The 23,710-nt window shown below is 37.1% G+C and overlaps 2 protein-coding genes across 3 annotated transcripts in view; one reads left to right on the top strand and one right to left on the bottom strand.

Moving 5' to 3' along the window:
- Nucleotides 1-3,685: 3,685 nt before the first annotated feature.
- LOC127844192 (cytoplasmic tRNA 2-thiolation protein 2-like) overlaps nucleotides 3,686-23,710 on the top strand; it is a 43,344-nt gene continuing 23,319 nt past the window's right edge. The window contains exons 1-2 of one of the 2 annotated variants that reach the window (XM_052374260.1): nucleotides 3,686-3,850; nucleotides 19,414-19,488. In XM_052374260.1, the coding sequence (XP_052230220.1) occupies nucleotides 3,795-3,850; nucleotides 19,414-19,488 (131 nt within the window). In that variant the 5' untranslated portion in view covers nucleotides 3,686-3,794. The remainder of the gene's footprint in view (nucleotides 3,851-19,413; nucleotides 19,489-23,710) is intronic. The other variant, XM_052374261.1, reaches the window with a different exon arrangement.
- LOC127844186 (uncharacterized) lies at nucleotides 19,679-23,541 on the bottom strand. The gene is made up of 2 exons (XM_052374251.1): nucleotides 22,420-23,541; nucleotides 19,679-21,005 (listed from the first exon to the last, which is right to left on the bottom strand). Exons 1-2 carry the CDS (start codon nucleotides 23,254-23,256, stop codon nucleotides 19,887-19,889), a joined length of 1,956 nt encoding a protein of 651 aa, XP_052230211.1. The 5' UTR covers nucleotides 23,257-23,541; the 3' UTR covers nucleotides 19,679-19,886.

Below are 23,710 nucleotides of genomic sequence, written 5' to 3'. Positions count from 1 at the left end.
TGTATATACACATGTATTCAACAACAATTATGATCAGTTACGATAACTAATTAATGCCTTTTTGCTACCATAATCTCATGTACACATTGGATATGTGGTTAATACGCATAGACTCAGTCATTTTTAATAATTATGAAGGCTATATTAGAGGCTTTCATGAAATATGTGAAGTAACAGATTTCGGGTCCAATTCAATTGTAAATGAACAAAAAATCTCACGTTAAAGCAAATTTTTGTAAGAAAATCAAGAGGTTGTTTATGTTTTCTACATGTGACGATTGGTAAAAACAATGACTTGTGCACTTTACGCACCGAAAATTTCGCTTTAGTTTAAACATATTTATTTCAAACACTACGCATTGTTTTACATAGAATTGCATGTAGTATTTATACTATGAACATTTTTGAATAGGATTACAACGAAAGACATTGTCTTATATAGTACAAATACGGCATGAACTATGTAAGGTTAACTTCTTTGACGAAGTAAATGTTGTAATTTTACTGAGATATTTTGTTGAAGTGGTTATTTTTAACTTTTACAAATGTTTGAACCTTGTTAACTTGCTCAACCAGATTAACATATGCGCATTTGAGCAAATATTCTGAGCAAGATTACTTTAAAGTAAATACTTTCACTGGGTATGTGGCTTTGTTTTTGTAGTAAAATAATCAAACGCTCATTAGGTAACGCACAAGCAAGAGTTCGTGATATTCGTGCAGCTAAAGAGGTCAACCTCGAATGAAAATAAACTGAACAAAAACGATATGTAGTACTATAGTTAGATGATTTTGTATTTGTCAAGTTCTGATGGTTGATTTGCCGTTTTCAGTTATCCTGATCAGGACATTACCATCGGCTGACAATGAACTTTAAATTTTCTTGGATCTCATTAGTTCACGTGCGATACATAGCAGTTGCGCAAGGTGTTGGGTCAGGTCTTCATTAAAGAAGATTTGTTCATGTCCGCAGCTTGACTTCAGTTCACGTCTTCGTGTGTACAGCTTTGCCTGGCCCTTTATCTTCTAAATTTGACTATTATCGGGCGGGGTTCACGTCCGCCACGCTTTCAAGTTCTACGGGAGCGATCTAATTCATTTATTGAAAATCTGCTACCAGGGACTTGCACAAGTTTATCACAATATTGTCTGTATTTTCGTTTGTGTCTACACTTTCTGGAATGCCAAAGATGCAAACGTTATTTTGCCTAATATACTGCTCGCTGGCATCCATCTTGATTTCTAGATTTGAAACTCGGTGTCGTAGCATTCTATTTTTATTTAAGAGGACCTGGTTGTCATTTGCAAGTGACGCTATCCGAATTTATAGTCAATCTACAACTCTAGAAACTATTGATTCTATCATACTTTTCAAATGTTTCAAAGCGACAATTTAATGGAGTCTATGACGGCAGTAGCTATTGCAAGAATGGTTTTAGCGTCAAGGTTGACATCCGACGTTTCCGTATCCTCCACGCTGGTAAACGTATAATTAGAATCACAACTGGAAGCATTGTTTAATCTGTTTTTCTTAGTGTCGCTACCTTGGTCAGGGGTAGATCAAACTGAGATCGTCCTCTTTGTTTTGCAACTGTTTGTGGCGTTGATGCGTCAATGCTGATAGCGAGTACGACACTTATAATTTTGCGCAGTTTATATTTCGAAGACAGTGAGCGTGACGATAAAACAGTACATAAGACAAAATGCATATATTAACGGTACACAGTGTACACCTCCACTAATGCTTAATTCTGGTTAAGATTTGATCTAAAAAATAATGTTACAAATACTATAGACTCAACGTTTTCCTGCGAAATAACACATGTATTTCCGTTTTTTACTTAAACCAATCCTCTAAAGCATTTCTAGGTTTTCACAACACAAACACAACATTCAACACTAGCTGAAAAAAGTCAGAACATCGAGAAACAAAATAAAACCACAGACGATAAGAAATCAATCAACCAATATGTCCGCCACCGAAAGTTTTTTCAACCATTAAAATACTTACCTGCATTTAAGTGCATTATACTAGATCAATCGCATTTAAATATCAATCACATTTAACGCATTATCATTAAAAGATAAATTTACATAAAAAATATCATAATTATTGTGAATGCCATTGCTGTGGTTTATAACAATTTCATCGACTCGTATCAATGCCTGCTACGGTGCCACTCGTGTACAACTTCTTGGTTATATTCTTTCCAAGTCAATATGCCCCATCAATAAGACTCTAAATTAAGCTTTCCGTGTAGAGCAGTTTAAGCATATGGGGATGCACAGATTTTGCTATAAAAAAGAAATTTTTTTAAACAAAAACTGTCAACAATTGAAACATGCAGACGACGTAATTGTTAAACTCAGCGTCACTGACAGGATGGCCATTGAAGTTATATCTATCTCTATGCCTCGGTTAATGTGCTGGGCCCCTCTGGGGCATTGTCGCACAATTGTAAACTATGAACACGTGTGAAGGGAAGAAAAATGGTTAAAGTCAGGATAAAAACATTTTACTCCAGAGTTAGTTGTATAGCTCCCCCATCCTAGTCTTGAAGACATCTATGGACGGGGAAGTGACCACCTGTTCTGAGAGACCATTCCAGAGGCGTATTCCAGTTGGGAAAAAGGAAAACTGGTAGGCATTGACGGTGGTAAATGGCACTATGTAGCGGTTTGCATGGCCTCTGGTGTGCACTTTTGTTGGTATAAGTACACTTCTGGCGTTGATGTCAACTAAGTTGTTAACGATCCTGTACGTCATGACAACTTTAGCTGTTTGGCGTCTGGATTCAAGTGTTGTCCAACCGAGCTTGTTCATCATTGCAGTAACACTGCTGGTGTATCGGTAGTCACCTGTGCAGAAGCGGGCATTTATTTGTTGGACCTGTTCCAATTTGTTGATGTTGGATCGGGTTTTCGGATCCCAAACGGATGCCGCATACTCCAGCTGGGGTCTTACAAGAGATGCGTATGCCTTTGCCTTGATGTCAGTATTACAGGTTGCCTGATTTCTACGAAGGAAGGCTGAGGTTGAGTTGGCCTTTTTAGCGGTGATGTCTATGTGGCTGTTAAACGTAAGCTTGCTGTCTATGATCACACCAAGGTATTTTGCTTTATCGGTCTGTTGATGGGTTTGGCTATGGATGGTGCATGAGCCAGGTGTAATATTCCGCTTGTTGGTAATGCGGATAATTTCTCACTTTTCCGGATTAAAGTTCATTAACCACTCCTGCTCCCACCATTGTAACTGGTCGAGGTCATCTTGAAGTGCCTTGGTGTCATCTGCCGATCTGATGGTCATGTATAGTAGACAGTCATCGTCGAAGAGGCGTGCAGTTGATGAGACTCTACCTGGGAGGTCATTTTGTAGACCATGAACAAGAGAGGCCCCAGTACGGTACCCTGACGGACTTCAGATGTACCTTTCCGTCAAATACAACTTGCTGCTGTATGTCCAAGAGTCTTGCCGCGTACACCATAGTGGTGTAACTTTGTTGAAAGACGTCGGTGGGGCACCTTGTCGAAGTTGTTCATTAACATGACATTTTAGATTCTTAAACATATAAATATATTGAAATACGCACGCCACAAAGACATATACTTTGATTGTTGTAGTTGGATATGCACGTTAAGCACGTTAGATAAAAGAAGTCAATGTCCAATAGCTGGCAGCCGACGTTGAAAATTGTCAATTGTATAATCGAGCACGCCTTTTTAGTCACATAAATTCGCGACTTATTGCCTTCAATTTCACAATATTACATAAGGTAAAAATCTTTACTGTTATCATGTGCAGCATTCTGGAAGATGAAATTCCATTGGCAAAAGAGAGGAAATTAAACATGTAAGATTCACAAGAATGATGTTATTTGAGTTTCAGTTAAATTACATGTTATAACTAGCTATAATAAATGTAGAACTAGAAGTGTCATAGTACTAGTAGTGACTTGTGAGCGTACAGCTGGGATTGATTGTCCAAATACAGTACAGCCAAAGAGAAACAAACATAATTCTCGGTCACGCCACGGCCAGAATCGTTAGTACTCGGCAGCCACGTCATGTGTTCACGTGGCATATTGCCGAGGCACTCAATATCGATCCGCGCAACGACGCAGTGTCTATATTAACCTCGCGTACTTATGCGGAATAAATCCCACGCCTACATGTACATTTGTGTAGCGTAGAAACCTAGATTTAGGCTACTTTTACAGTTGTTATTTTCATGTTTTAATAAGCGATATGGCACCTAATGCGCTTTTACAAATTATCTTTTAACCCTTTACCACTGAGATATGTATTTTCACGCATTTGTAGTCCTTTAGAAAGTTATATTTAATTTTAGACCTTTCTTACTAGATTGAAGTTTTGAAGGCTTCATTTCCAACCCTTAGATATTGATGAGCAGCAAACAGCATACATGCCATAAATTTCAGACCAATTTCAGGACATTGAGCTTAATTTTCCGGGACATTTGCCGATTTTCAGGGACATGTATACACATAGCCAGGGATGGAAATTAGTGGTTTCCTGTTAGCCCGGGGCAAGTAAATTTTGGCCTTGGCAACTCAATTTCAAAAGTTGGTTGTCCTGCCTGGCAACTTGGTTTTTTTAAAGCTTAAAACAGTTCAGTGCAATAAAAATTGAAAAACAATTGACCACCATGGATCAATACAATGTACTAGTTAAATAACATTCATTATTTAGGAAAAGGAAATGATTTTATTTAGGCTGATAATAATACATCATGCATTGAGCCATTGAACATGTGTAATGTCAGCAATTTTATTTAATTATCTATTATTTTATTAAAAGAATGTATAATATACACATGTACATATTTCTGGGCTCGTTATTCTTTATCTGGGCAACCAAAATACTAAAGATGGTTGCCCGCAATAGTAAGAAGTTAGTTTCAATCCCTGATAGCGATATATGCATATATGCATTTTTGGTATGTATGTTTTTCACATCATAAATTGAGTACATTACTAATAAATATAATGTTAGTATCTAAAACGATTTTATGCATTGTTGATTATCACAGGCATTTTATTAATCTTTTCTAAGTGTATGATCTCCATCGTTAAATCCATCTTTATATGCCATGTTTGCCGAGTCACAATTTATTTTCTTTAAAGTCCGCCATCGTGTTGAAATGATGTAAGCGGCAGGTGCGCCTAGCAACGTAAAATCGTATAATATATCCGCCTAACAGCAGGGTAAAATTTTAGGGAGAAGTGACTTCTCTCTTGACTGGCATTTAGGGAGAAGTCAGGAGAAATAAGGAGAAGTCATTTTTTTTTTGGTTTATCTTGTATATCTTGTAATTAGTTGCATTATTTTTTGCCCTTTTAAATTGTTGAATACAAGATGTGCATTATGAATCCTGCTGATTCAATTCTTTTCATTTTGTATTAAATAAACAACCAAGTATAAAGAAAACAACACAATAAACAACCCTTTTACAGTATTCAAGTGTGCATGAAAGTGCTTGATATAAATTATATTTACATGCACAACCCATCTACCCTACAATTAAAAAAAAATATTTTTATTTTTTTAGGGGGTAGGGTATATTTTGGTATTAATTCATTTAATATTTAATATTAATTTTGTCTTCTAAATAATACATTATAATTACCCTATGCTCAAATTCAAGAAGAAACAACAATAAAACCATTTAAATACGCAAGTCTTTGACAATCACAACAGTGTTTCCAAATGACGTCAATTAAACCAATCCCTAAAAAACTGCAAGCTGTCAATGCTGTCGGTATAATGTAGACATCAAAGGTCTTTGATGTTGGGGCCGAATTCTAGGAGTTAAAACTGTAAACTTGTAACACCTCAGCAGGTGGCAATTATGGCCAAAACAGGGTTCGCCAAAACTTGAAAAATCTGTCAGTCACTCGGACTGACAGACTTGAAATTTTTGTCAGTCCGAATCAGTTTCTGTCAGTCCCACTGTCCGTCTAAACTTTAACAGCAAAACACAACACGAGATAGTACCTTTTAGATGTGCATTGGTATGGATCACATTAAAATACAATTAAACATGTCGAAAGTCAATGTAATTTTTTACAATTTTTAAAAAAAGAAATCAACTACAAATAATCCAAAGGGGGTGAAGGGGAACGGAAAAGGAGCTGGTTGCAGCTTCCTCTGAAATGAAAACAAAAATATGCTCCAATTCTACTTGAAGGAGTCAATTTCGCTCGACATTTCACAAGTGTCAGGCTCTTGCGAGTAACATTTGAGCTTATTTTCATTGTCTTTCTTGCTTTGAGTATCAAATTCAATGTTGTCATTTGTGTTGTCAATATAATCATCATCCTCTGAGTCCGTTATCTAAATATCCAGAAAAATGTCACTTGTTGTTTTCTTCGAAGTGGAGTCATCTCGCGAAAACTTGTTGCTGTGAAAATCCTCGTATACGATTGGTTAAAGAGTAATTTAATTGCAGGAGTCACGTCCCAAACTAAAACGGTTCATTTCATATCGGTCTACTAACTATTCGAAGAAAGTCTGAAAAATCTCTTTGTTCAGCCGAGCTTGGATTATTTGTGATTTATTATTATTATAATTATCGTTCAATAATATCGACTTTCGACATCATTTATCGTATTTTAATGTGATCCAAGCCTATATGTTACTTTAATAAGGTATCATTTATGCTCCCGAAACCGGTGATGTAATTTGATCGTTATGAATATGGGCTGAAATTTTTTATAATAACGTCACTTCCGAGCGCGTTTTTTACTTATTACAATATTGTGATGGGCTTTTTTTTGTCGGTCCATCGGACCGATTTACCTGAATTTCTTGTCGGTCCTGAGTAAAATTTGCCGGTCAGGACCGGCGTACTGAAGGGTTTGGCGAACCCTGCCAAAAGGCATTGATCAATACTACATTACCGGCAGCATACAGTACTGTCAGAAACAGCATTAATACATTGGCTCCATAGAGGATGCAATGTGTGAAAACTATCGGAGATTTGACTTCATTTGTATTTATTTTTATCGGGTGTGAGGAAATAAATTGTGTTTGCTGGAATTTAAAAGTGATGTTGCTTTACAGGTATTTTGTTTATGGATTAACTTGAAAAATAGGGCGAAATGAATTTCGCTTTTCTCTTCAATAAAGGTGATATTAGCCGACGTTCGGCGAAAATTTCGCCCAAGTCGCCCTCTTGGCCGACCCCTGTAATAGGCGATTCGAATTATATTAAATTAGTATATGTTTCAGTAATTGTTTCAATAATTAATTATCTTAAACAATAAAGATACACATTGTTTGTGTGTTGTTGTTTTTTAGCAATCAGGTGAGCTTTTGTGACGGGTCTTTGTCCGTCGTCTGTCCGTCCATCCGTCTGTCCACATTTGTACGTAAACACTCTAGAAGCCACATTTTTTGTCCGATCTTCATGAAACTTGGTCAGAAGCTTCGTCCCAATGAAATCTCGGTCAAGTTTGAAACTGGGTTGTGCCGGGTCAAAAACTAGGTCACTAGGTAAAAAAAAAGAAAAATATTGTAAACACTGTAGAAGTCACATTTCATGCCCAATCTTCATGTTACTTTGTCAAAATGTTTGTCTTAATGATATGTTGGCTGAGTTCAAAAGTGGTTCGGGTCTGTTGAAAAACATGGCCGCCAGTGGGCGGGGCAGTTTTCCTTATTTGGCTATAGAGAAACCTTGTAAACACTCTAGAAGTCACAATTTTTGCCCAATCATCATGAAAGTTGGTCAAAACATGTGTTTTATTGATTTCTCGGACGAATTCGAAAATGGCTCAGATCAGTGAAAAAACATGGCCGCCAATGGGCGGGGCATTTTTCTCTATATGTATATAGTGAAAACATATGAACAATCTAGAAGTCACATTTTTGGCCCAATTTTCATGAAATTTGGTCAGAACATTTGTTTCCTTGATATGAGAGTTGAGTTCGAAAACAGGGCTTGACACTAACTTTTTTTACCTACTGACCCAAAGGACCACCAGCTTTCAGAAATTACTGGTCTTCCAAGATTTCAAGTGGTGCGACAATTTCTCTGTTATTTTACCTAAATTTCAACTTACTTTCCGGACTATCCAAAATGTATTGTGCATTTATAAAAAGAAAACTATACTATCTACTAAACTATCTCAATATCCCTTTCATATTTTTGCTGTACTTCAAGCTTCTCTTATTAGTTTTAGGTTTTTTAGGCGTAGGTTCAACCATCCAAGGAATGAAATTCCACATCGTGAAAATTTGTAATCTTGAAAATACGCACGTTAACTCTCCTGCAATATCAAAACATTATTCAGCGCCCTCCAGTATAAATTCTTACGGTAAACAAAGTATATTCTGATGGTATTAAGATCGATAAAATGCTGATTATTGCTGCTTTTTCAAAATAATTAATACCATTTTGTTCATTTCTCGATCCGAATTATTAGAATTTTATGTTAATTTGTGTATGGATCACAGCGAAGTCCGGAGACATTTTCGGGAGACATTTGGGGATTGCAAATCGATTTTTTGATGCGACAACAGGTTTTTGTCATCCGGGCATCTAGAAAAATTGAAATTTCCAATATGTTGCTATTTTTATCCCGGTCTCGAGTCGGCCCATAAAATGATGATGAAATTATCGGTGAATTTTGAACATATAGAGTTGTTTTATTGATGAAAACGGCTTTCCACCAGTATTTCACAATAAGCTGGCCAGGATTTTTAACTGGTCCGACAGATCAACCACATTTCTAGTTTCTATGGTCCTCCCTATTTTTTACTGACCCCGGGTCAACATGGTTGCCAGGGGGACGGGCAGTTTTCCTTATATTTATATAGTAAAAAAGCTTGTGAACAATCATGAATTAAGATCATGTATCATGCGAGACAACTCTTCTCAATATTGCATTTAAGTTTACAGTAGTTACTCCCCTTTGACTATTAATGTTTTCATAATAATACAGTGTATTTTCTAGAGGGCACATTTCTTTTCCGATCTTCATGAAACTTGGTCAGAAGCTTTTTCCCAATGATGTCTCGGTCGAGTTCAAAACTGGGTCATGTTGGGTCAAAAACTAGGTCACTAGGTCAAAAAAAAGAAAAACCTTGTAAACACTGTAGAAGTCACATTTCATGCCCAATCTTCAAGAAACTTTGTCAAAATGTTTGTCTTAATGATATGTTAGTTAAGTTCAAAAGTGGTTCCGGTCCGTTGAAAAACATTGCCGCCAGTGGGCAAGCCAGTTTTCCTTATTTGGCTATAGAGATACCTTGTAAACACTCAAGAGGCTACATTTTTTGTCCAATCTTCATGAAACTTGGTCAGAAGATTTGTCCCAATGATATCTCGATGAAGTTGGAAACTGGGTCATGCTGGGTCAAAAACTAGGTCACTAGGTCAGAAAAAAGAAAAATCTTGTAAACACTGTAGAAGTCACATTTCATGCCCAATCTTCATGTAACTTTGTCAAAATGTCTGTCTTAATGATATGTTGGTTGAGTTCAAAAGTGGTTCTGGTCCATTGAAAAATATGGCCGCCAGTGGGCGGGGCAGTTTTCCTTTTTTGGCTATAGAGAAACCTTGTAAACACACTAGTAGTCACAATTTTTGCCCAATCATCATGAAATTTGGACAAAACATAGGTTTTATTGATTTCTCGGACGAGTTCGAAAATGGTCCAGATCGGTGAAAAACATGGCCGCCAGTGGGCGGGGCATTTTTCTCTATATGTATATAGTGAAAACATGTGAACACTCTAGAAGTCACATTTTTGGCCCAATTTTAATGAAATTTGGTCAGAACATTTGTTTCCTTGATACGAGAGTTGAGTTAAAAAATGGCTCCTGTTAGTTGAATAACATGGCAGCCGGGGGGGGGAGGGGCAGTTTTCTTATATTTATATAGTAAAAAAAGCTTGTGAACACTCTAGAAGTCACATTTCGTTGCCCAATCATCATGAAACTTGGTGAAATGATTGGTTATATATATATCTCATATGAGTTCGCAAATGGTCCCGATCGGTCAAAAAACATGGCCGCCAGGGGGGGGGGGGGGGGCAGTTTTCCTTATGTGACTAGAGAGAAACCTTGTGATCAAACAATATAGAAGTTTCATTTTTTGCCTAATTATCGTAAAACTTAGTAAATACATTGGTTTTATTGATTTCTCTGACAAGTTGGAAAATGGCTCAGATCGGTGAAACACACTTTTTAGCTCACCTGATTGCTCAGGTGAGGTTTTAGAATTGGTCTTTGTCCGCCGTCCATTTGTCCACATTTGGTTTGTAAACACTCTAGCTTTCACACTTCTCAAGCATTCTTTATGAAAGTTGCTGAAAGATCTGTCAAGTTTGATAATGAGCAAAATCACATAATTAATGTCATAATTATTGTCCTTAGATTGTCCAAATTTTCATTATATCACACAAAATCCTTGTAAACACTCTAGAGGTCACAATTTTGTTTCAGATTTTATGAATCTTAGTCAAAATATTTATTTTTGTAAGCAAAGTTTGATGTTTGGTAAGGGGTTTAAATCAAAATATAGGTCACCAGGAAAAATCTTACAAAAACACTCCATACGCCAGAGTTTTGGTTCAATAATGATGAAACTTGACCAGCATGTTTGTCTGGGCAATATTTAGGTCAAGTTGTTTGGTACAGATTTAATGAACCGACTCCTCTCAGGTGAGCGAACTAGAGCAATCTTGGCTCTCTTGTTATTTAATCTCGCAGAACTAAATAATAATGTTTTGATATAACTGAATTATGCACAAAATGCACAATTTCCACGAGGACAACATCAATGTTTTCATCAAAAGTCTCCTAAGTAACTGTCCACAATTTTATCGTGGAGGAGTACACAATACGGACCAATAAGTGTGCTTTGAATAACAAAGCCACTGAAACTAAAGATTGATATTGACACCGGGTTATTCACGCATGACTAATTCACAACCGCACCAGGGCCCTTGCTACACTGGGGATTGGGGCCGGGGCCCTTAGAGGGGGAAATTTCGCATCGTTTTGGGCCGAAAGGAGAATTTTAGAAGATCTTTTCACCAACCATTCAGCACTTAAAATTGCTATATTTTAATGTAATTTACACAAATATACATTTAAGGAGGGAATTGGGCCGAATTTCGGCCCCAAAAACCGCCAAACAAGGGCATGAATCCTCAGATGTGTGAAAACTCCTTTGCCCTTATGCAACGGGAAATTATAATGTAGTATATTGAAGCCAATTAACAACCACATTAAACAATGCCGTCTTTTCGGTTTGACTGCAAACGTGAGACAATCGATATGATAACACTGGGAACGCGAGACAATCAATATGATAACAGGACCCCTGTTAATTGATAAATTTTGACACATAGCGTAGTCACCTATTCAGGTAGGCCTTGTCATTGAGACGCTGCGGATTAGTGGGAACACAGATTCAAGGTGCAGTTTAGCCTAAGATAAGGTACATTTATATATGAATTTTGTAAAAGCCAGGACATTTGACAGATTTCCGGGACTGTGGGACACGATCTTCATTTCGGGGAAAATCCCTGACAATCGGTGACGTATGGCATGTATGGCAAACAGCATAAAACCTGAACAGACTGCGAGTTAATCGCAGGCTGTTCTGGTTTTATGCTGGTTGCAAAAGTCATTTTCACTTTGCTTCTTATGGGGAAAAGGGTTAATTAATTACGCTCAACTGTAAATGTTTCGTTCGATTCTCAAATGAGCATTATTAAATTTGTAATCCAAATTAAAACATCCTTCCGAATTTTAATGCTAACACGACATTAACAAATTCTAGCGTCAGAAAAACAGTGCTAAAATATCTTTTGTGTCAATAAAAAGCTCACGAAAATTATGCAGACATGTAGAACGTCCCATGGAAAGTGTGGGTGTATTTTGTGTTGTATCACGTCAGGCAATTTACTTGTGTACAGTGGAGACAAAAAATTGGATTGGACGTTATTTCAACACATCATAAGATAGTAACAATTAGTGCCAAAATTTATTTGAAACTTAAAAAAAAAGGCAAATGTTTGTTTTTCTTGAGCACTTTTATGGTAAATATTTACCAGAATTTGCTTTAAAACTGGACTATACGGAATTATTGGGTAATGAGTAGCAATATCAACTGTATAATATGAACAAAATGAAACGAGTTTATATATATATGCATATTCAAGCAATAGCTATAGTAAGCTGAAAACAAAACAACAATTAAGTCTTGATTATTGATGTGGCTTCAAACTGCTTATTGTCATAGCTAAAATATAATAGCAAAAACAACAAGCAATTCTAAATCCACTATCTACTGGTGTAGGTGTGAAAACAGCTGCCTGGTCTCCTTGATGTCTCGATATAAAAGGGAAAATAATCGTACACAATTATGTGACCTTGTTTATGTGTGAAATACATACACTACGGGCAGGAAAACAAACATACTTGGCCAGACACATTAAATATGCTTATATGCTAATACAATCCGCGCACATTAAATTTATTATGATTTTAAATATTATTATAATTGTTCTTTTGAAATTTATTGACTTACTAATCATTTTTAAAAGATTTTTATTTTATGATGCGCATGGACTCGGCGTCTTATTGTGGATCGCGGCTTGCCTTGACATGGCTCTGCAGACAGATGTGAAGCATCGCGTCGTGCTGCCACATACTGACGCGGCTTCAATGGACGACTCAGCATCGACTTGTTGCACATTGACTCCGCGGATCGCGAAATATGTTTGTTCCGCGTTGGCTGTACTGTAAAGGGACTCACAAAGCCTTTGATAATTTTTGCTGTGATTGCTCTGGGAGTCCATATGCACCTCTTCAGAAACACAGCCTCAGCAGCTGTCAGCAGCTGATCGGTGCGCATCCCTAAATACATGTCATTCGTGACAAATTGAGGAAAGCAATTACTCAGGGCCCTCAATCTATCAAATCTGCGGCCGAATTTCGGCCGCAGTCCCCCACCTGAAAAGTATACTTTTTTCCTTTTGGGGGGAAAAAATTCACCTGAAATTAAAAAAAATAATAATATTTTTTAATAAGATGTGTCTCATGATTATTATATCTCAATTCAATTTCAATTTAATCTTGTCAAACATACTAAATTATGAAAAAAAGAAATGAATATAGTGCAAACATGTACAAAGGTTATAATGAGAGAGTAAGTAAAAAAATCCCCCCAAAAGCGAAACGCCGCGAAAATTCCCCCTCATAAGGGTAGCGACCCGCTTCCCCTAAAATGAATTGAGGGCCCTGTGACTAATCTTCAAAAAACATTAAACTTACCTGAATTACAACCTATGGACACTTAAGACATGCCTATGTTTCAAAGCACTATTCTTGTTGACAAATGTTGATAAGTTATTGCAGTTTCAGTATTAGCCCTTGCATTGGTGATTCAATTTTGCACCTTTGGAAAATAGACGGCGTATTGCAACTCTTGGCAACCCATTGGGTATAAAGTTGAGAGTTTAATTATTGCAACTAACAGTAATAGCTGTGTAATATGTAATAGTTATGATAGTATATATTATTATTATATTAACAATTAAATTTACTTACACATGTTTTATTAACTCCAGATACCTGCTAATAATCCATTGTTTATTACAACACAGTAATTCCAATCCAAAAATACGCTCCATGTTTGTTTACTATGAGGCTGTCAGCGAGCTGTGTAAGAATACAACGTACATTGTCAATTGCATAATATTATTTGATTTTCCTAATTATTATTCCTCAAAATTAATGGTTTTCACTTGTATTATTAATCTTAGGATGCATTTGTTTATTGCATTTGGGTAATGTTATGTCCTGTTGCAAATGCTTTGGAACTATTTGTTACGCGTAGGAAGCCTATGCATCGTATTGTTTTGTGTTTTCCTTGTAATATTAAACTGTTAAGCAGACTTTAAATGCAGAACAAAACTGCTGAAATGAGGTATTAATTTAATGTGTTTTAATATGAATTGCTTTTTATAATGTAACAAATCATAATATTGACTTACTTTGTTAATTTAGGATTCCGAAATGCTGTTTAGGAAATGGTTCTTGGTAAACTTCTTTCATTGGTTAAGGAATTCCTAAGTGCTTGTTGATTGGTCGAGACGCCTAAGTTTCGGAATCCTAAAGCATCTTCACTATAAATAGCGCGCAGCATCACGGATTCGACACCTCGGTCACTGACTTAAAATCTATGTCATATACCAGTTTAAGCTGAAGTCACCATAATGGTAGGGAATAGTTCTATAAGCTCTTAAGTATTGTTAAGTTATTGCAAAACTAACCGGCTGACAGTGATGCTGCGCACCTTCATCATATTCATAGTTATGTATTTGTAAACTAAACTTCCTAAGTCTCGTTCTACGATTTGAATACATGTACATGTAGACTCGTTAAAACTACTCGGTCGTTTGTTCAATCCTGACAACTTAGACAGAAGTGTCTAGGTATTACAGCTTTTAACGCTTGAGTGGTTCTTTAATAGGAAGTGTAACTGTTAAATTTGCAGTGAGCTGTACTTTCAAGAAATTAGTTAATTATCCAGTGATGACCACATGTATCATAGCTGCTCAGTGATTTGTTTGCTTTTATTTGTTACAGCCTGTGCTATTTGGATTGGGAAAAATATAGAGGATATTTGTTGGATTTGGTGGATTATTGATTTTAATTCACGATTAATGATCACAAGTGAATTAAAATCGATATTCCACCGAATCCAACAAATTTTCTTTTTATTTTATGCTTGTTTCACAGTTTATATACATTGTTAAAGAGTTTAACTAAAGAATTTCGCTGAAATAATGACGTCATTTCATTAAAAAAATGACGTCATTTCACAGTAAACAGTGATAATTATCGATAATTTTCACTGATAATTTTCATTGTTTGAAACAATGAAATTATCAGTTTTAATTCACTGATATTTCTCTATAAACCACTGGAAAGCATAATATAAAGCATAATAAACCATGACATTGGGACAAATAGTGCATTAAACTGTGAAGTTGGGAAAAATGAACATTATTATTATGATTATAAATAACAGAATAAAAATTGTTTTTAAGTGCATGTTGCAGGGCTCAACATTAACCTAAAAACCAACTTGCCCTGCCGGGCAAGTACTTAGAAAATCTACTTGCCCTGAACGTAAAGCCATTTGCCAAAACATGAAATATTGCATTAACTGTAAACCTCAAATTTTTTCATAAAGATCAAAATCATACACCACAAAACTTTTGTTATTTTTGCACATTTAACTGAATGATTAAAGTCTAAATTAAATGATTTGTTCTTTTTTGCACTTGGTGGTGGACAACTAGATTATAAAGTAACTTGCCCGGACTCAACTTTTACTTGCCAGGGGCAATAGGACAACCGTTCATGTTGAGCCCTTGTTTGACTGCATTTTATACCCCCACAAACGAAGTTTAGAGGGGTATATAGGAGTGAGCTTGTCGGTTGGTTGGTCGGTCGGTCTGTCTGCACCATGCCCCTATGCCCACCTGGGAAAAACACTACCTCAGTGTCTTTGGTTCAAGGTTACTAGGTTGTGGGAACTATAAGCATTTAGTCAAGTTTCAGACATCACTTGCTTTACAAGTCTGCTGGAACCGTGTTTTGAGCTCACCTGTCACGAAGTGACATGGTGAGCTTATGTGACCGTGTGATGTCAGGCGGCTGTGTGCGTGCGTCCGTCAACAATTTGTTTGTGTAGACAGTAGAGGTCACAGTTTTCATCCAATCTTTATGAAATTTGGTCAGAATGTTTATCTTGATGAAATCTTGTTTGGGATTGTATTTGGGTCATCTGGGGTCAAAAACTAGGTCACTAGGTCAAAAACTAGGTCACATAATACAGTACAGCCAAAGCGGCACAAACATAATCCGCGGCTACGCCACGGCCAGATTATTAGTCCGCGGCGGCCGAATCGTGTGTTCACGCGGCGTATCGCCGTGGCACTCGGCATCGATCCGCGCAATGACGCCGAGTCTGTATTAACCTCGCGTACTTTCGCGGAGTAAATCCGCCGCATACGTACGCGGCGGATCGAGTGAAAAGATATCCACCTACATGTACATACATGTATGTGTAGCGTAGAATTAATTACGCGCAACTGTTTATGTTTCGTTCGATTATCATTATTAAATTTGTAATCCGAAACACACTTCCGAATTTTAATGCTAACGCGTCCTTTGGCAAAATCTAGCGACAAATAAACAGTGCTAAAATATCCTTTGTTTCATAAAAAGCGCGCGAAAATTATGCAGACATGTAGAACGTCGTTTGGAAAGTTTGTGTGTATTTTGTGTTGTATAAATACATGAACATCACGTCAGGCGTAAATCGCGTGTTCAGTGGAGAAAAAAAACGCCCCGATTAGACGTTATTTCATCATCTCTATAAATAGTAACAAATGCCAAAATGTATTTGATACTTAAGGAAATATCGCGAATGTTTGTGTATCGTAAATATTTACCAGCATTTGCTTTAAAACTGGAATATACGGGATTATCGGGTAATTAGTAGCTATTAACTGTATAATATGAACAAATTAAAACGTGTTTATATACGCATATTCAAACAATAGTTATAATAAGCTGATAATTAACAAAACTACAAATACGTCGTCACCGTCTTGAATATTGATGTGGCTTCAAACTGCTAATTTTCTCAGCTAAAATATAATAGCGGAATCAACATGCAATTAATTTATAAATCCACCATATGCTGGAGCCTTGACCACTTGTATGTGCGAAAACATAATTACGTGACCTTGTTTATGTGTGAAATACATACGCTACGGGCGGGAAACAAACTTAATAATTGGCCAGACACATTAACTATGCTTACATGTATATGCTAATACAATCCGCGCACAATAAATTTATTATGATTTTAATTATTATTATAATTGTTCTTTCAAAATTTGTTAACTACATGTAACTAATAATTAAAAAAATATATATTCATGATCGCATCGACTCGGCATCATGTCGCGGACCGCGGCATGCCTCGGCGGACAGATGCGAAGTTTCGCGGCGAAATGCGACTTGCCGCCGCATACTGACGCGGCTTCAACGACTGACGCGGCATCGACTCGTTTCGCCTTGCCGCCGCGGATCGCGAAATACGTTTGTTCCGCTTTGGCTGTACTGTAGGTCAAATAATAGAAAAACCTTGTGTAGACAATAGAGGTCGCATTTTTCATCCAATCTTTATGAAATTTGGTCAGAATGTTTATCTTGATGAACTCTGGGTTGGGATTGTATTTGGGTCATCTGGGGTCAAAAACTAGGTCACTAGGTCAAATAATTGAAAAATCATCAACAATTTGTTTGTGTAGACAGTAGAGGTCACAGTTTTCATCCAATGTTTATGAAATTCGTTCAGAATGTTTATCTTGATTAAATCTGGGTTGGGATTGTATTTGGGTCATCTGGGGTCAAAAACTAGGTCGGGTCAAAAACGAGGTCACTAGGTCAAAAACTAGGTCAATTAATAGAAAAACCTTGTGTAGACAATAGAGGTCGCAGTTTTCATCCAATCTTTATGAAATTTGGTCAAGCTATGTTTATTTTAATGAAATCTGCCTTGGGAATGTATTTGGGTCATCTGGGGTCAAAAACTAGTTCACAAGGTCAAAAACTAGGTAAAATAATAGAAAAACCTTGTGTAGACAATAGAGGTGGCAGTTTTAATCCAATCTTTATGAAACTTTGTCAGAATGTTTATCTTGATGAAATCTGGGTTGGGATTGTATTTGGGTCATCTGAGGTCAAAAACTAGGTCACTAGGTCAAATAATAGAAAAACCATCAACAATTTGTATGTGTAGACAGTAGACGTCACAGTTTTCATCAAATCTTTAAGAATATTGGTCAGAATGTTTATCTTGATGAACTCTGGGTTGGGATTGTATTTGGGTCATCTTGGGTCAAAAACTAGGTCACTAGGTCAAATAATAGAAAAACAATGTGTAGACAATAGAGGTCACAGTTTTCATCCAATCTTCATGAAATATGGTCAGAATGTTTGTCTTGATGAAATCTGGGTTGGGATTGTATTTGGGTCACCTGGGGTCAAAAACTAGGTCAATAGGTCAAATATTAGAAAAACCTTTTGTAGGAAATAGAGGTCACAGTTTTCATCATTTTTTATGAAATTTGTTCAGAATGTTTTTCTTGATGAAAACTGGGTTGTGATTGTATTTGGTTAGTCAGGTGAGCGATTTAGGGCCATCATGGCCCTCTTGTTTCAAGTTACAATCACAGGCCTCAACATTAACCTAAAAACCAACTTGCCCTACCGGGAAAGTACGTAGAAAATCTACTTGCCCTGAACATAAAGCCATTTGCCCAAACATGAAATATTACATTAACTGTTAACCTAATATTTTTTAATAAAGATCAAAATCATACACCACAAAACCTTTTTTATTTTTGCACATTTAACTGAATGATTAAAGTCTAAATTAAATGCTTTGTTATTTCTTGCACTTGCCCCGGTGGACAACTAGATTATAAAGTAACTTGCCCGGACTTAACTTTTACTTGCCAGGGGCAATAGGACAACCGTATATGTTGAGCCTTGAATCAGCAACAATTCACTTTCAAGGGTTGAAATGGATGTGACAAAATTTCATATTTCACCCATGATTGGTTTGATGTTTATGCCCCCCTTCGAAGAAGAGGGGGTATATTGCTTTGCTCATGTCGGTCTGTCGGTCGGTCCGTCCACCAGGTGGTTGTCAGACGATAACTCAAGAACGCTTGGGCCTAGGATCATGAAACTTCATAGGTACATTGATCATGACTCGCAGATGACCCCTATTGATTTTGAGGTCACTAGGTCAAAGGTCAAGGTCACGGTGACCAGAAATAGTAAAATGGCTTTTGAATGATAACTCAAGAACGCATACGCCTAGGATCATGAAACTTCATGGGTAGATTGATCATGACTTGCAGATGACCCCTATTGATTTTGAGGTCACTAGGTCAAAGGTCAAGGTCACGGTGACCCGAAATAGTAAAATGGTTTCCGGATGATAACTCAAGAACGCATACGCCTAGGATCATGAAACTTCATGGGTAGATTGATCATGACTCGCAGATGACCCCTATTGATTTTGAGGTCACTTGGTCAAAGGTCAAGGTCACGGTTACCCAAAATAGTAAAATGGTTTTCCGATGATAACTCAAGAACGCTTTTGCCTAGGATCATGACACTTCATAGGTACATTGATCGTGACTCGCAGATGACCCCTATTGATTTTCAGGTCACTAGGTCAAAGGTCAAGGTCACAGTGACAAAAATCGTATTCACACAATGGCTGCCACTACAATGGACAGCCCATATTTTTATTTTTGATTCTTGTTATTTTTTCAGTCTTGATAGAAAATGCATGAAGTGCAAAGAGGAGCCAGCCATTCTTATAACAAGGGTGAATGATGCTTTCTGCAGGTGAGTAGTCCAAGGTTTTTTCCTTCATTAGTTGTGGCCTGTAAGATTCTTCTATATGCACATATTTCATATGGTTTGAATTTCAAGTGAAATGAATTATTTAATTTTGGTTACACTAATGTTACCAAGTTAAAATTAAATCAAATGTCATATTTTCTATTGCTTCATTTTTGAGAGAATAAGTGTAAACTAAAACAAAAGCATACATTTATTTAAAATAACCCACACAATAATTGTAATAATAAACAGTTCAATAAAGAAAACAACAACAAACAAATTTAGGCAGTTGTCAACAGTAACATCCTATTGAAGGATATACAATACAAATTCCATTGGCATTTCTGAGTGTCAAGAGTTGAGTGTGAAAATCCTATTTCGCTATAATATTTATAGTTCAGTTATGAAACTTGAAATACTTTGACGATGTTTGATTTCTGCATGGTGACCACAAGTTGTCTCCCCTGTGACCAATAGCATATTGACTGCGGTGAGAGTAGCCCCCCTTGATTTGTAATGAGTTCTTCCAGATACTGGCCCCTGGCATTAAAGCGGAGAACGTTATTTGACTTGAAGCCACAGGTGTATACGTCCCCCTCTGTGAGCACTACAAGTCCACCTGGGTGGTTGCCATCTGCCATTTGGTGTGTGTGCTTTACCTCGTCGTTCCTGGTGTCTATCGTTACGATTGTGTTGTTTCCGCTGTCAGAGACGTAGATAGTCTTCCCATCATTTTGCACTGCTATGAACAATGGATCGCTGAAGATTGGCTGTTCTTGGTTGCTGTTTGCAATTTCATGGACTGGGGCCCCATTCATATCCAGGATTTTGATGCATGGGGGTGTTTCTTTTGGGCATGTTACATAAAGCCTCTCTTTGTAGTATGCTACACCAAAGTACTGACTGCTTTTTAAAGATGGAATGTTGCCTATCTTTTTGAGCGGTTGTATGGTTGAACCAATGTTGAAAAACTGGAGTTTTTTCTCTTTAGGCAGAGTGACAATGACTTGAGTATCGGAAATGGGGCACACATCCCAAGGCTCTGTGGATAGCTTGGTTTGGGTCACCAGTGCGAAACTTGTGTCCACGACTTTCAGACTCTCGTTATACATGTCAGCAAGGATTAGACGTCCGTCTGACAGGAAACACGACCCTGTGACGTCAGACACATCATAGGCATCACTTTGGGAGTTGACTTTGAAATGTTTCAGCGTCGTCACAGTCTTTCCTGGTGCCTGTACTATATCAAGAGTTCCGAGAACATCCGTCATCTTCAGGAACTCCTTAACTTTAGGATCTGCTTTGAACTTGAAATTCAGAGCTTCTTTGTTTTTCTTTTGGATATCTGCCAGCAGCTCCTCAAAGTGTCTTACTTGCTTTTTAATCTTTTTCATCTGAAGGAAGACTTTGCTTTCGATGCCGTTTTTCTTGGCAGAGTCTAGGTGTTGTGTGGCCTGCTGAAGGGTTTTGATCGCCTCGCTACATGAGCCCACCCTAGCAGATATGTACCCTTGCTGGTCCTAGAATTAATTAAACATCAAGTATTAGTCTTGGCAATAATTTACATGGCATAGGTTATTAAATTTTATTATTCAAATGCTGATTAAGATTGAATCTTTATTAAATTGCCTGTTTTAGTTCTTGTTCTTGAGAAAGACATAGGAAGAGTAATTCCACTTTACACATTCCTTTTTATCTGAAAGAATGCCCTCTAAAAAAATACCAGCTTTTGGCTTTTGTATCTGATAGAATGCCCATGAAAATCAACATCACTTTTTGTATCTGAAACGTCGAACATAAAAATCAACCCCACTCTTTTTATCTAAAAGAATGCCCTCTTAAATCAACACTAACATTTGTATCTAATAAATATAATGCCCACGAAAATCAATATCACCATTTGTAACTTATATAATGCCCACCAAAATGAACAATTACCGCCCTATGATTTTAATAGAATGGAAATGAAAATCAACACCTCCCTTTGTACATGTATCTAATAAAATGCCCATGAAAATCAATATCATTATATGTATCTAATAGAATGCCCACGTAAATCAACACTACCATAAATTGATAATAGAACTAACACTAACACCAACAGCACTTTAGTATCCTAAAGAGTGCCCACTACAATCAACAACACCTTTTGTATCTGATAGAATGCCTACTTAAATCAACACCATTGTTTGTATCTTATTGAATGCCCATTACGTTCAACACCATTATTTTTATCTCAAAGAGTTCCTCATAGAATTCACAGTAAAATCAACACTACTTTTTGTATCACAAAGAGTGTCCACTAAAATCGCCACCACCATATGCATGTCTAAAATAAACATCACCTTTTGTATCTGATAGAATGCCCTTAAAAAGAGTTCAGGCATACAATGTATTTTTAAAGAGTGTCAACTAACGCCAAAACCACTCTTTGTATATGAATTCCCATTAAAAAAACAACAGCACCTTTATCTGAAACAGTGAACATGCAAAGCAACAACACCTTTGGTATCTGAGCATAAAAACCACCTTTTGTATTTTAAAGAGTGTCCCCTTAAAATTAATTCCGACCTCTGTACCTGGTAGAGTGATCATTAAAATCACCATCACCATATGTATATGTACCTGATTTATTGCCGACTTAGATCACCAACCTGATTTCTTCTGATTTATTGCCCATTAACCCTTTCCAACTTTGATATGTTTCAGGCATTTGTAGTCCCTAAGACAGTTATATTTAATTGAAAACCTTTCTTACTAGATTCAAGTTTTTTATTCTTCATCTCCAAACCTTAGGTATTCAAGATGAGCAGCAAACAGCATAAAACCTGAACATTCTGAGAGTTACTTGCAGGCTGTTCTGGTTTTATGCTGCACATAGCAATTTTCACTTTTCCTCTGAGTGGGAAAGTGTTAAGATCACCAACTGTTTACCTGATACAGTGTCTCCATATTCGACATAGCTTGCTGCTCCAGGTAATGCAGATGGTCTATGAAGTCTTGGTGAAGTTTCAGCATGCTTTGCTCATAGTCATGTTTCTTAATCTCAAGCGTCTTCATCGTTCGCTCAGTTTCTTCACGGGCAGTCTCAAACTGCGCAGCGAGTGCGTTCATTTGTTTAATGGTATTCACGCAGCTCTTGTTGGTTTCCTTGGACTTGAGATCAGGAATGAAGACCAGAGTGCTGCAGGCTCGATGCTTGAGAGTGGCACAAATCCGACAGCTCGGTTCATCGTGATCTTTACAGAAAAATCGTATCAGCTCCATTGGATGTTCCTCGCATATTTCTATAATTTCTTCCTCTGGGTCATATTTCTGAACTTTCGGCATCTTTCGACGATCTTGCATGGTGTGGTTCTTGGTGATTTTGAGATTTTTGTGATGTTTGATGCAGCTCTCGCAGAAGTATTCGCTGCACTCAATGCAATACCCGGCTGCGTCGTGGTGCAAATTATCCCTGCTACATGGACTACACTGGATATCGGTACTCATCGACTTAGCGACCTTTCTCTTTTGCTTTGTCTGCGTAGCGGTTGGCACTGGGGTGTTGCTTGGCGGAGAATTGGCGGGTATTGCCGACAAGTTTGTCCTACCTGGTCGGGAATACTGAGTTCTTGCTGAGAGGGCATATGAGTATTCACGCATTCTGTCGAGGCGTGTAGCACTCTCCGCTGTGCTGGGTGGAAGTAGACTGCGTTCCCTATCATAATTCATCGCCAGTCTGCTCAGGGTCCTCTCGACGTCATAGTATTTCACAGAGTGGACACTCATTAAAGTGGTTTACAGGGAGATCAACTGATTGCTAAACTTAAGATTTGTGGATCAACTTTTTGCTTTAAAGAGAGGTCTTGTTGACCAAATTGATCGTTCAACAAATTATTTTTTTATCAATTTGACTGTTGAACTGTAGATTGGTGTTTCCTCATTTTCACAAAATGAACAGTCATTTTAGTGTTTTATGTGTCTTAATATATCAACTTGATTGTTAAATGGTAGCTTTCTGGCCCCTCAATAAATATCAGCATATCTTTAAGTATCCATTTATGTTATTCGAACATTTTCTTGTAAGTCCCATTTTATTGTTTATTTCATTTTCACTATTTGTCTGTGTTGAAATTGTTGTTTGTATCTAATTTGTCAGGCTAATGTGATATAAAATCTAAAACAATTTAATTGGTATGAATAGATCATTTGTTGAATGTGTAGTCTGGTAACTACTAAAAAA

The sequence above is a fragment of the Dreissena polymorpha genome, chromosome 9, assembly GCF_020536995.1.
Source record: "Dreissena polymorpha isolate Duluth1 chromosome 9, UMN_Dpol_1.0, whole genome shotgun sequence".
Taxonomy (NCBI): domain Eukaryota; kingdom Metazoa; phylum Mollusca; class Bivalvia; order Myida; family Dreissenidae; genus Dreissena; species Dreissena polymorpha.
This window is presented reverse-complemented; position numbering and strand designations above follow the sequence as displayed.

Coding starts and splice junctions, on each gene's coding strand:
- LOC127844186 (XM_052374251.1), bottom strand. CDS start 23,256: ATGAGTGTCCACTCTGTGAAATACTATGACGTCGAGAGGACCCTGAGC. Junction 21,006..22,419: donor ATATGGAGACACTGTATCAG/GTAAACAGTTGG, acceptor AATTAATTCTAG/GACCAGCAAGGGTACATATC.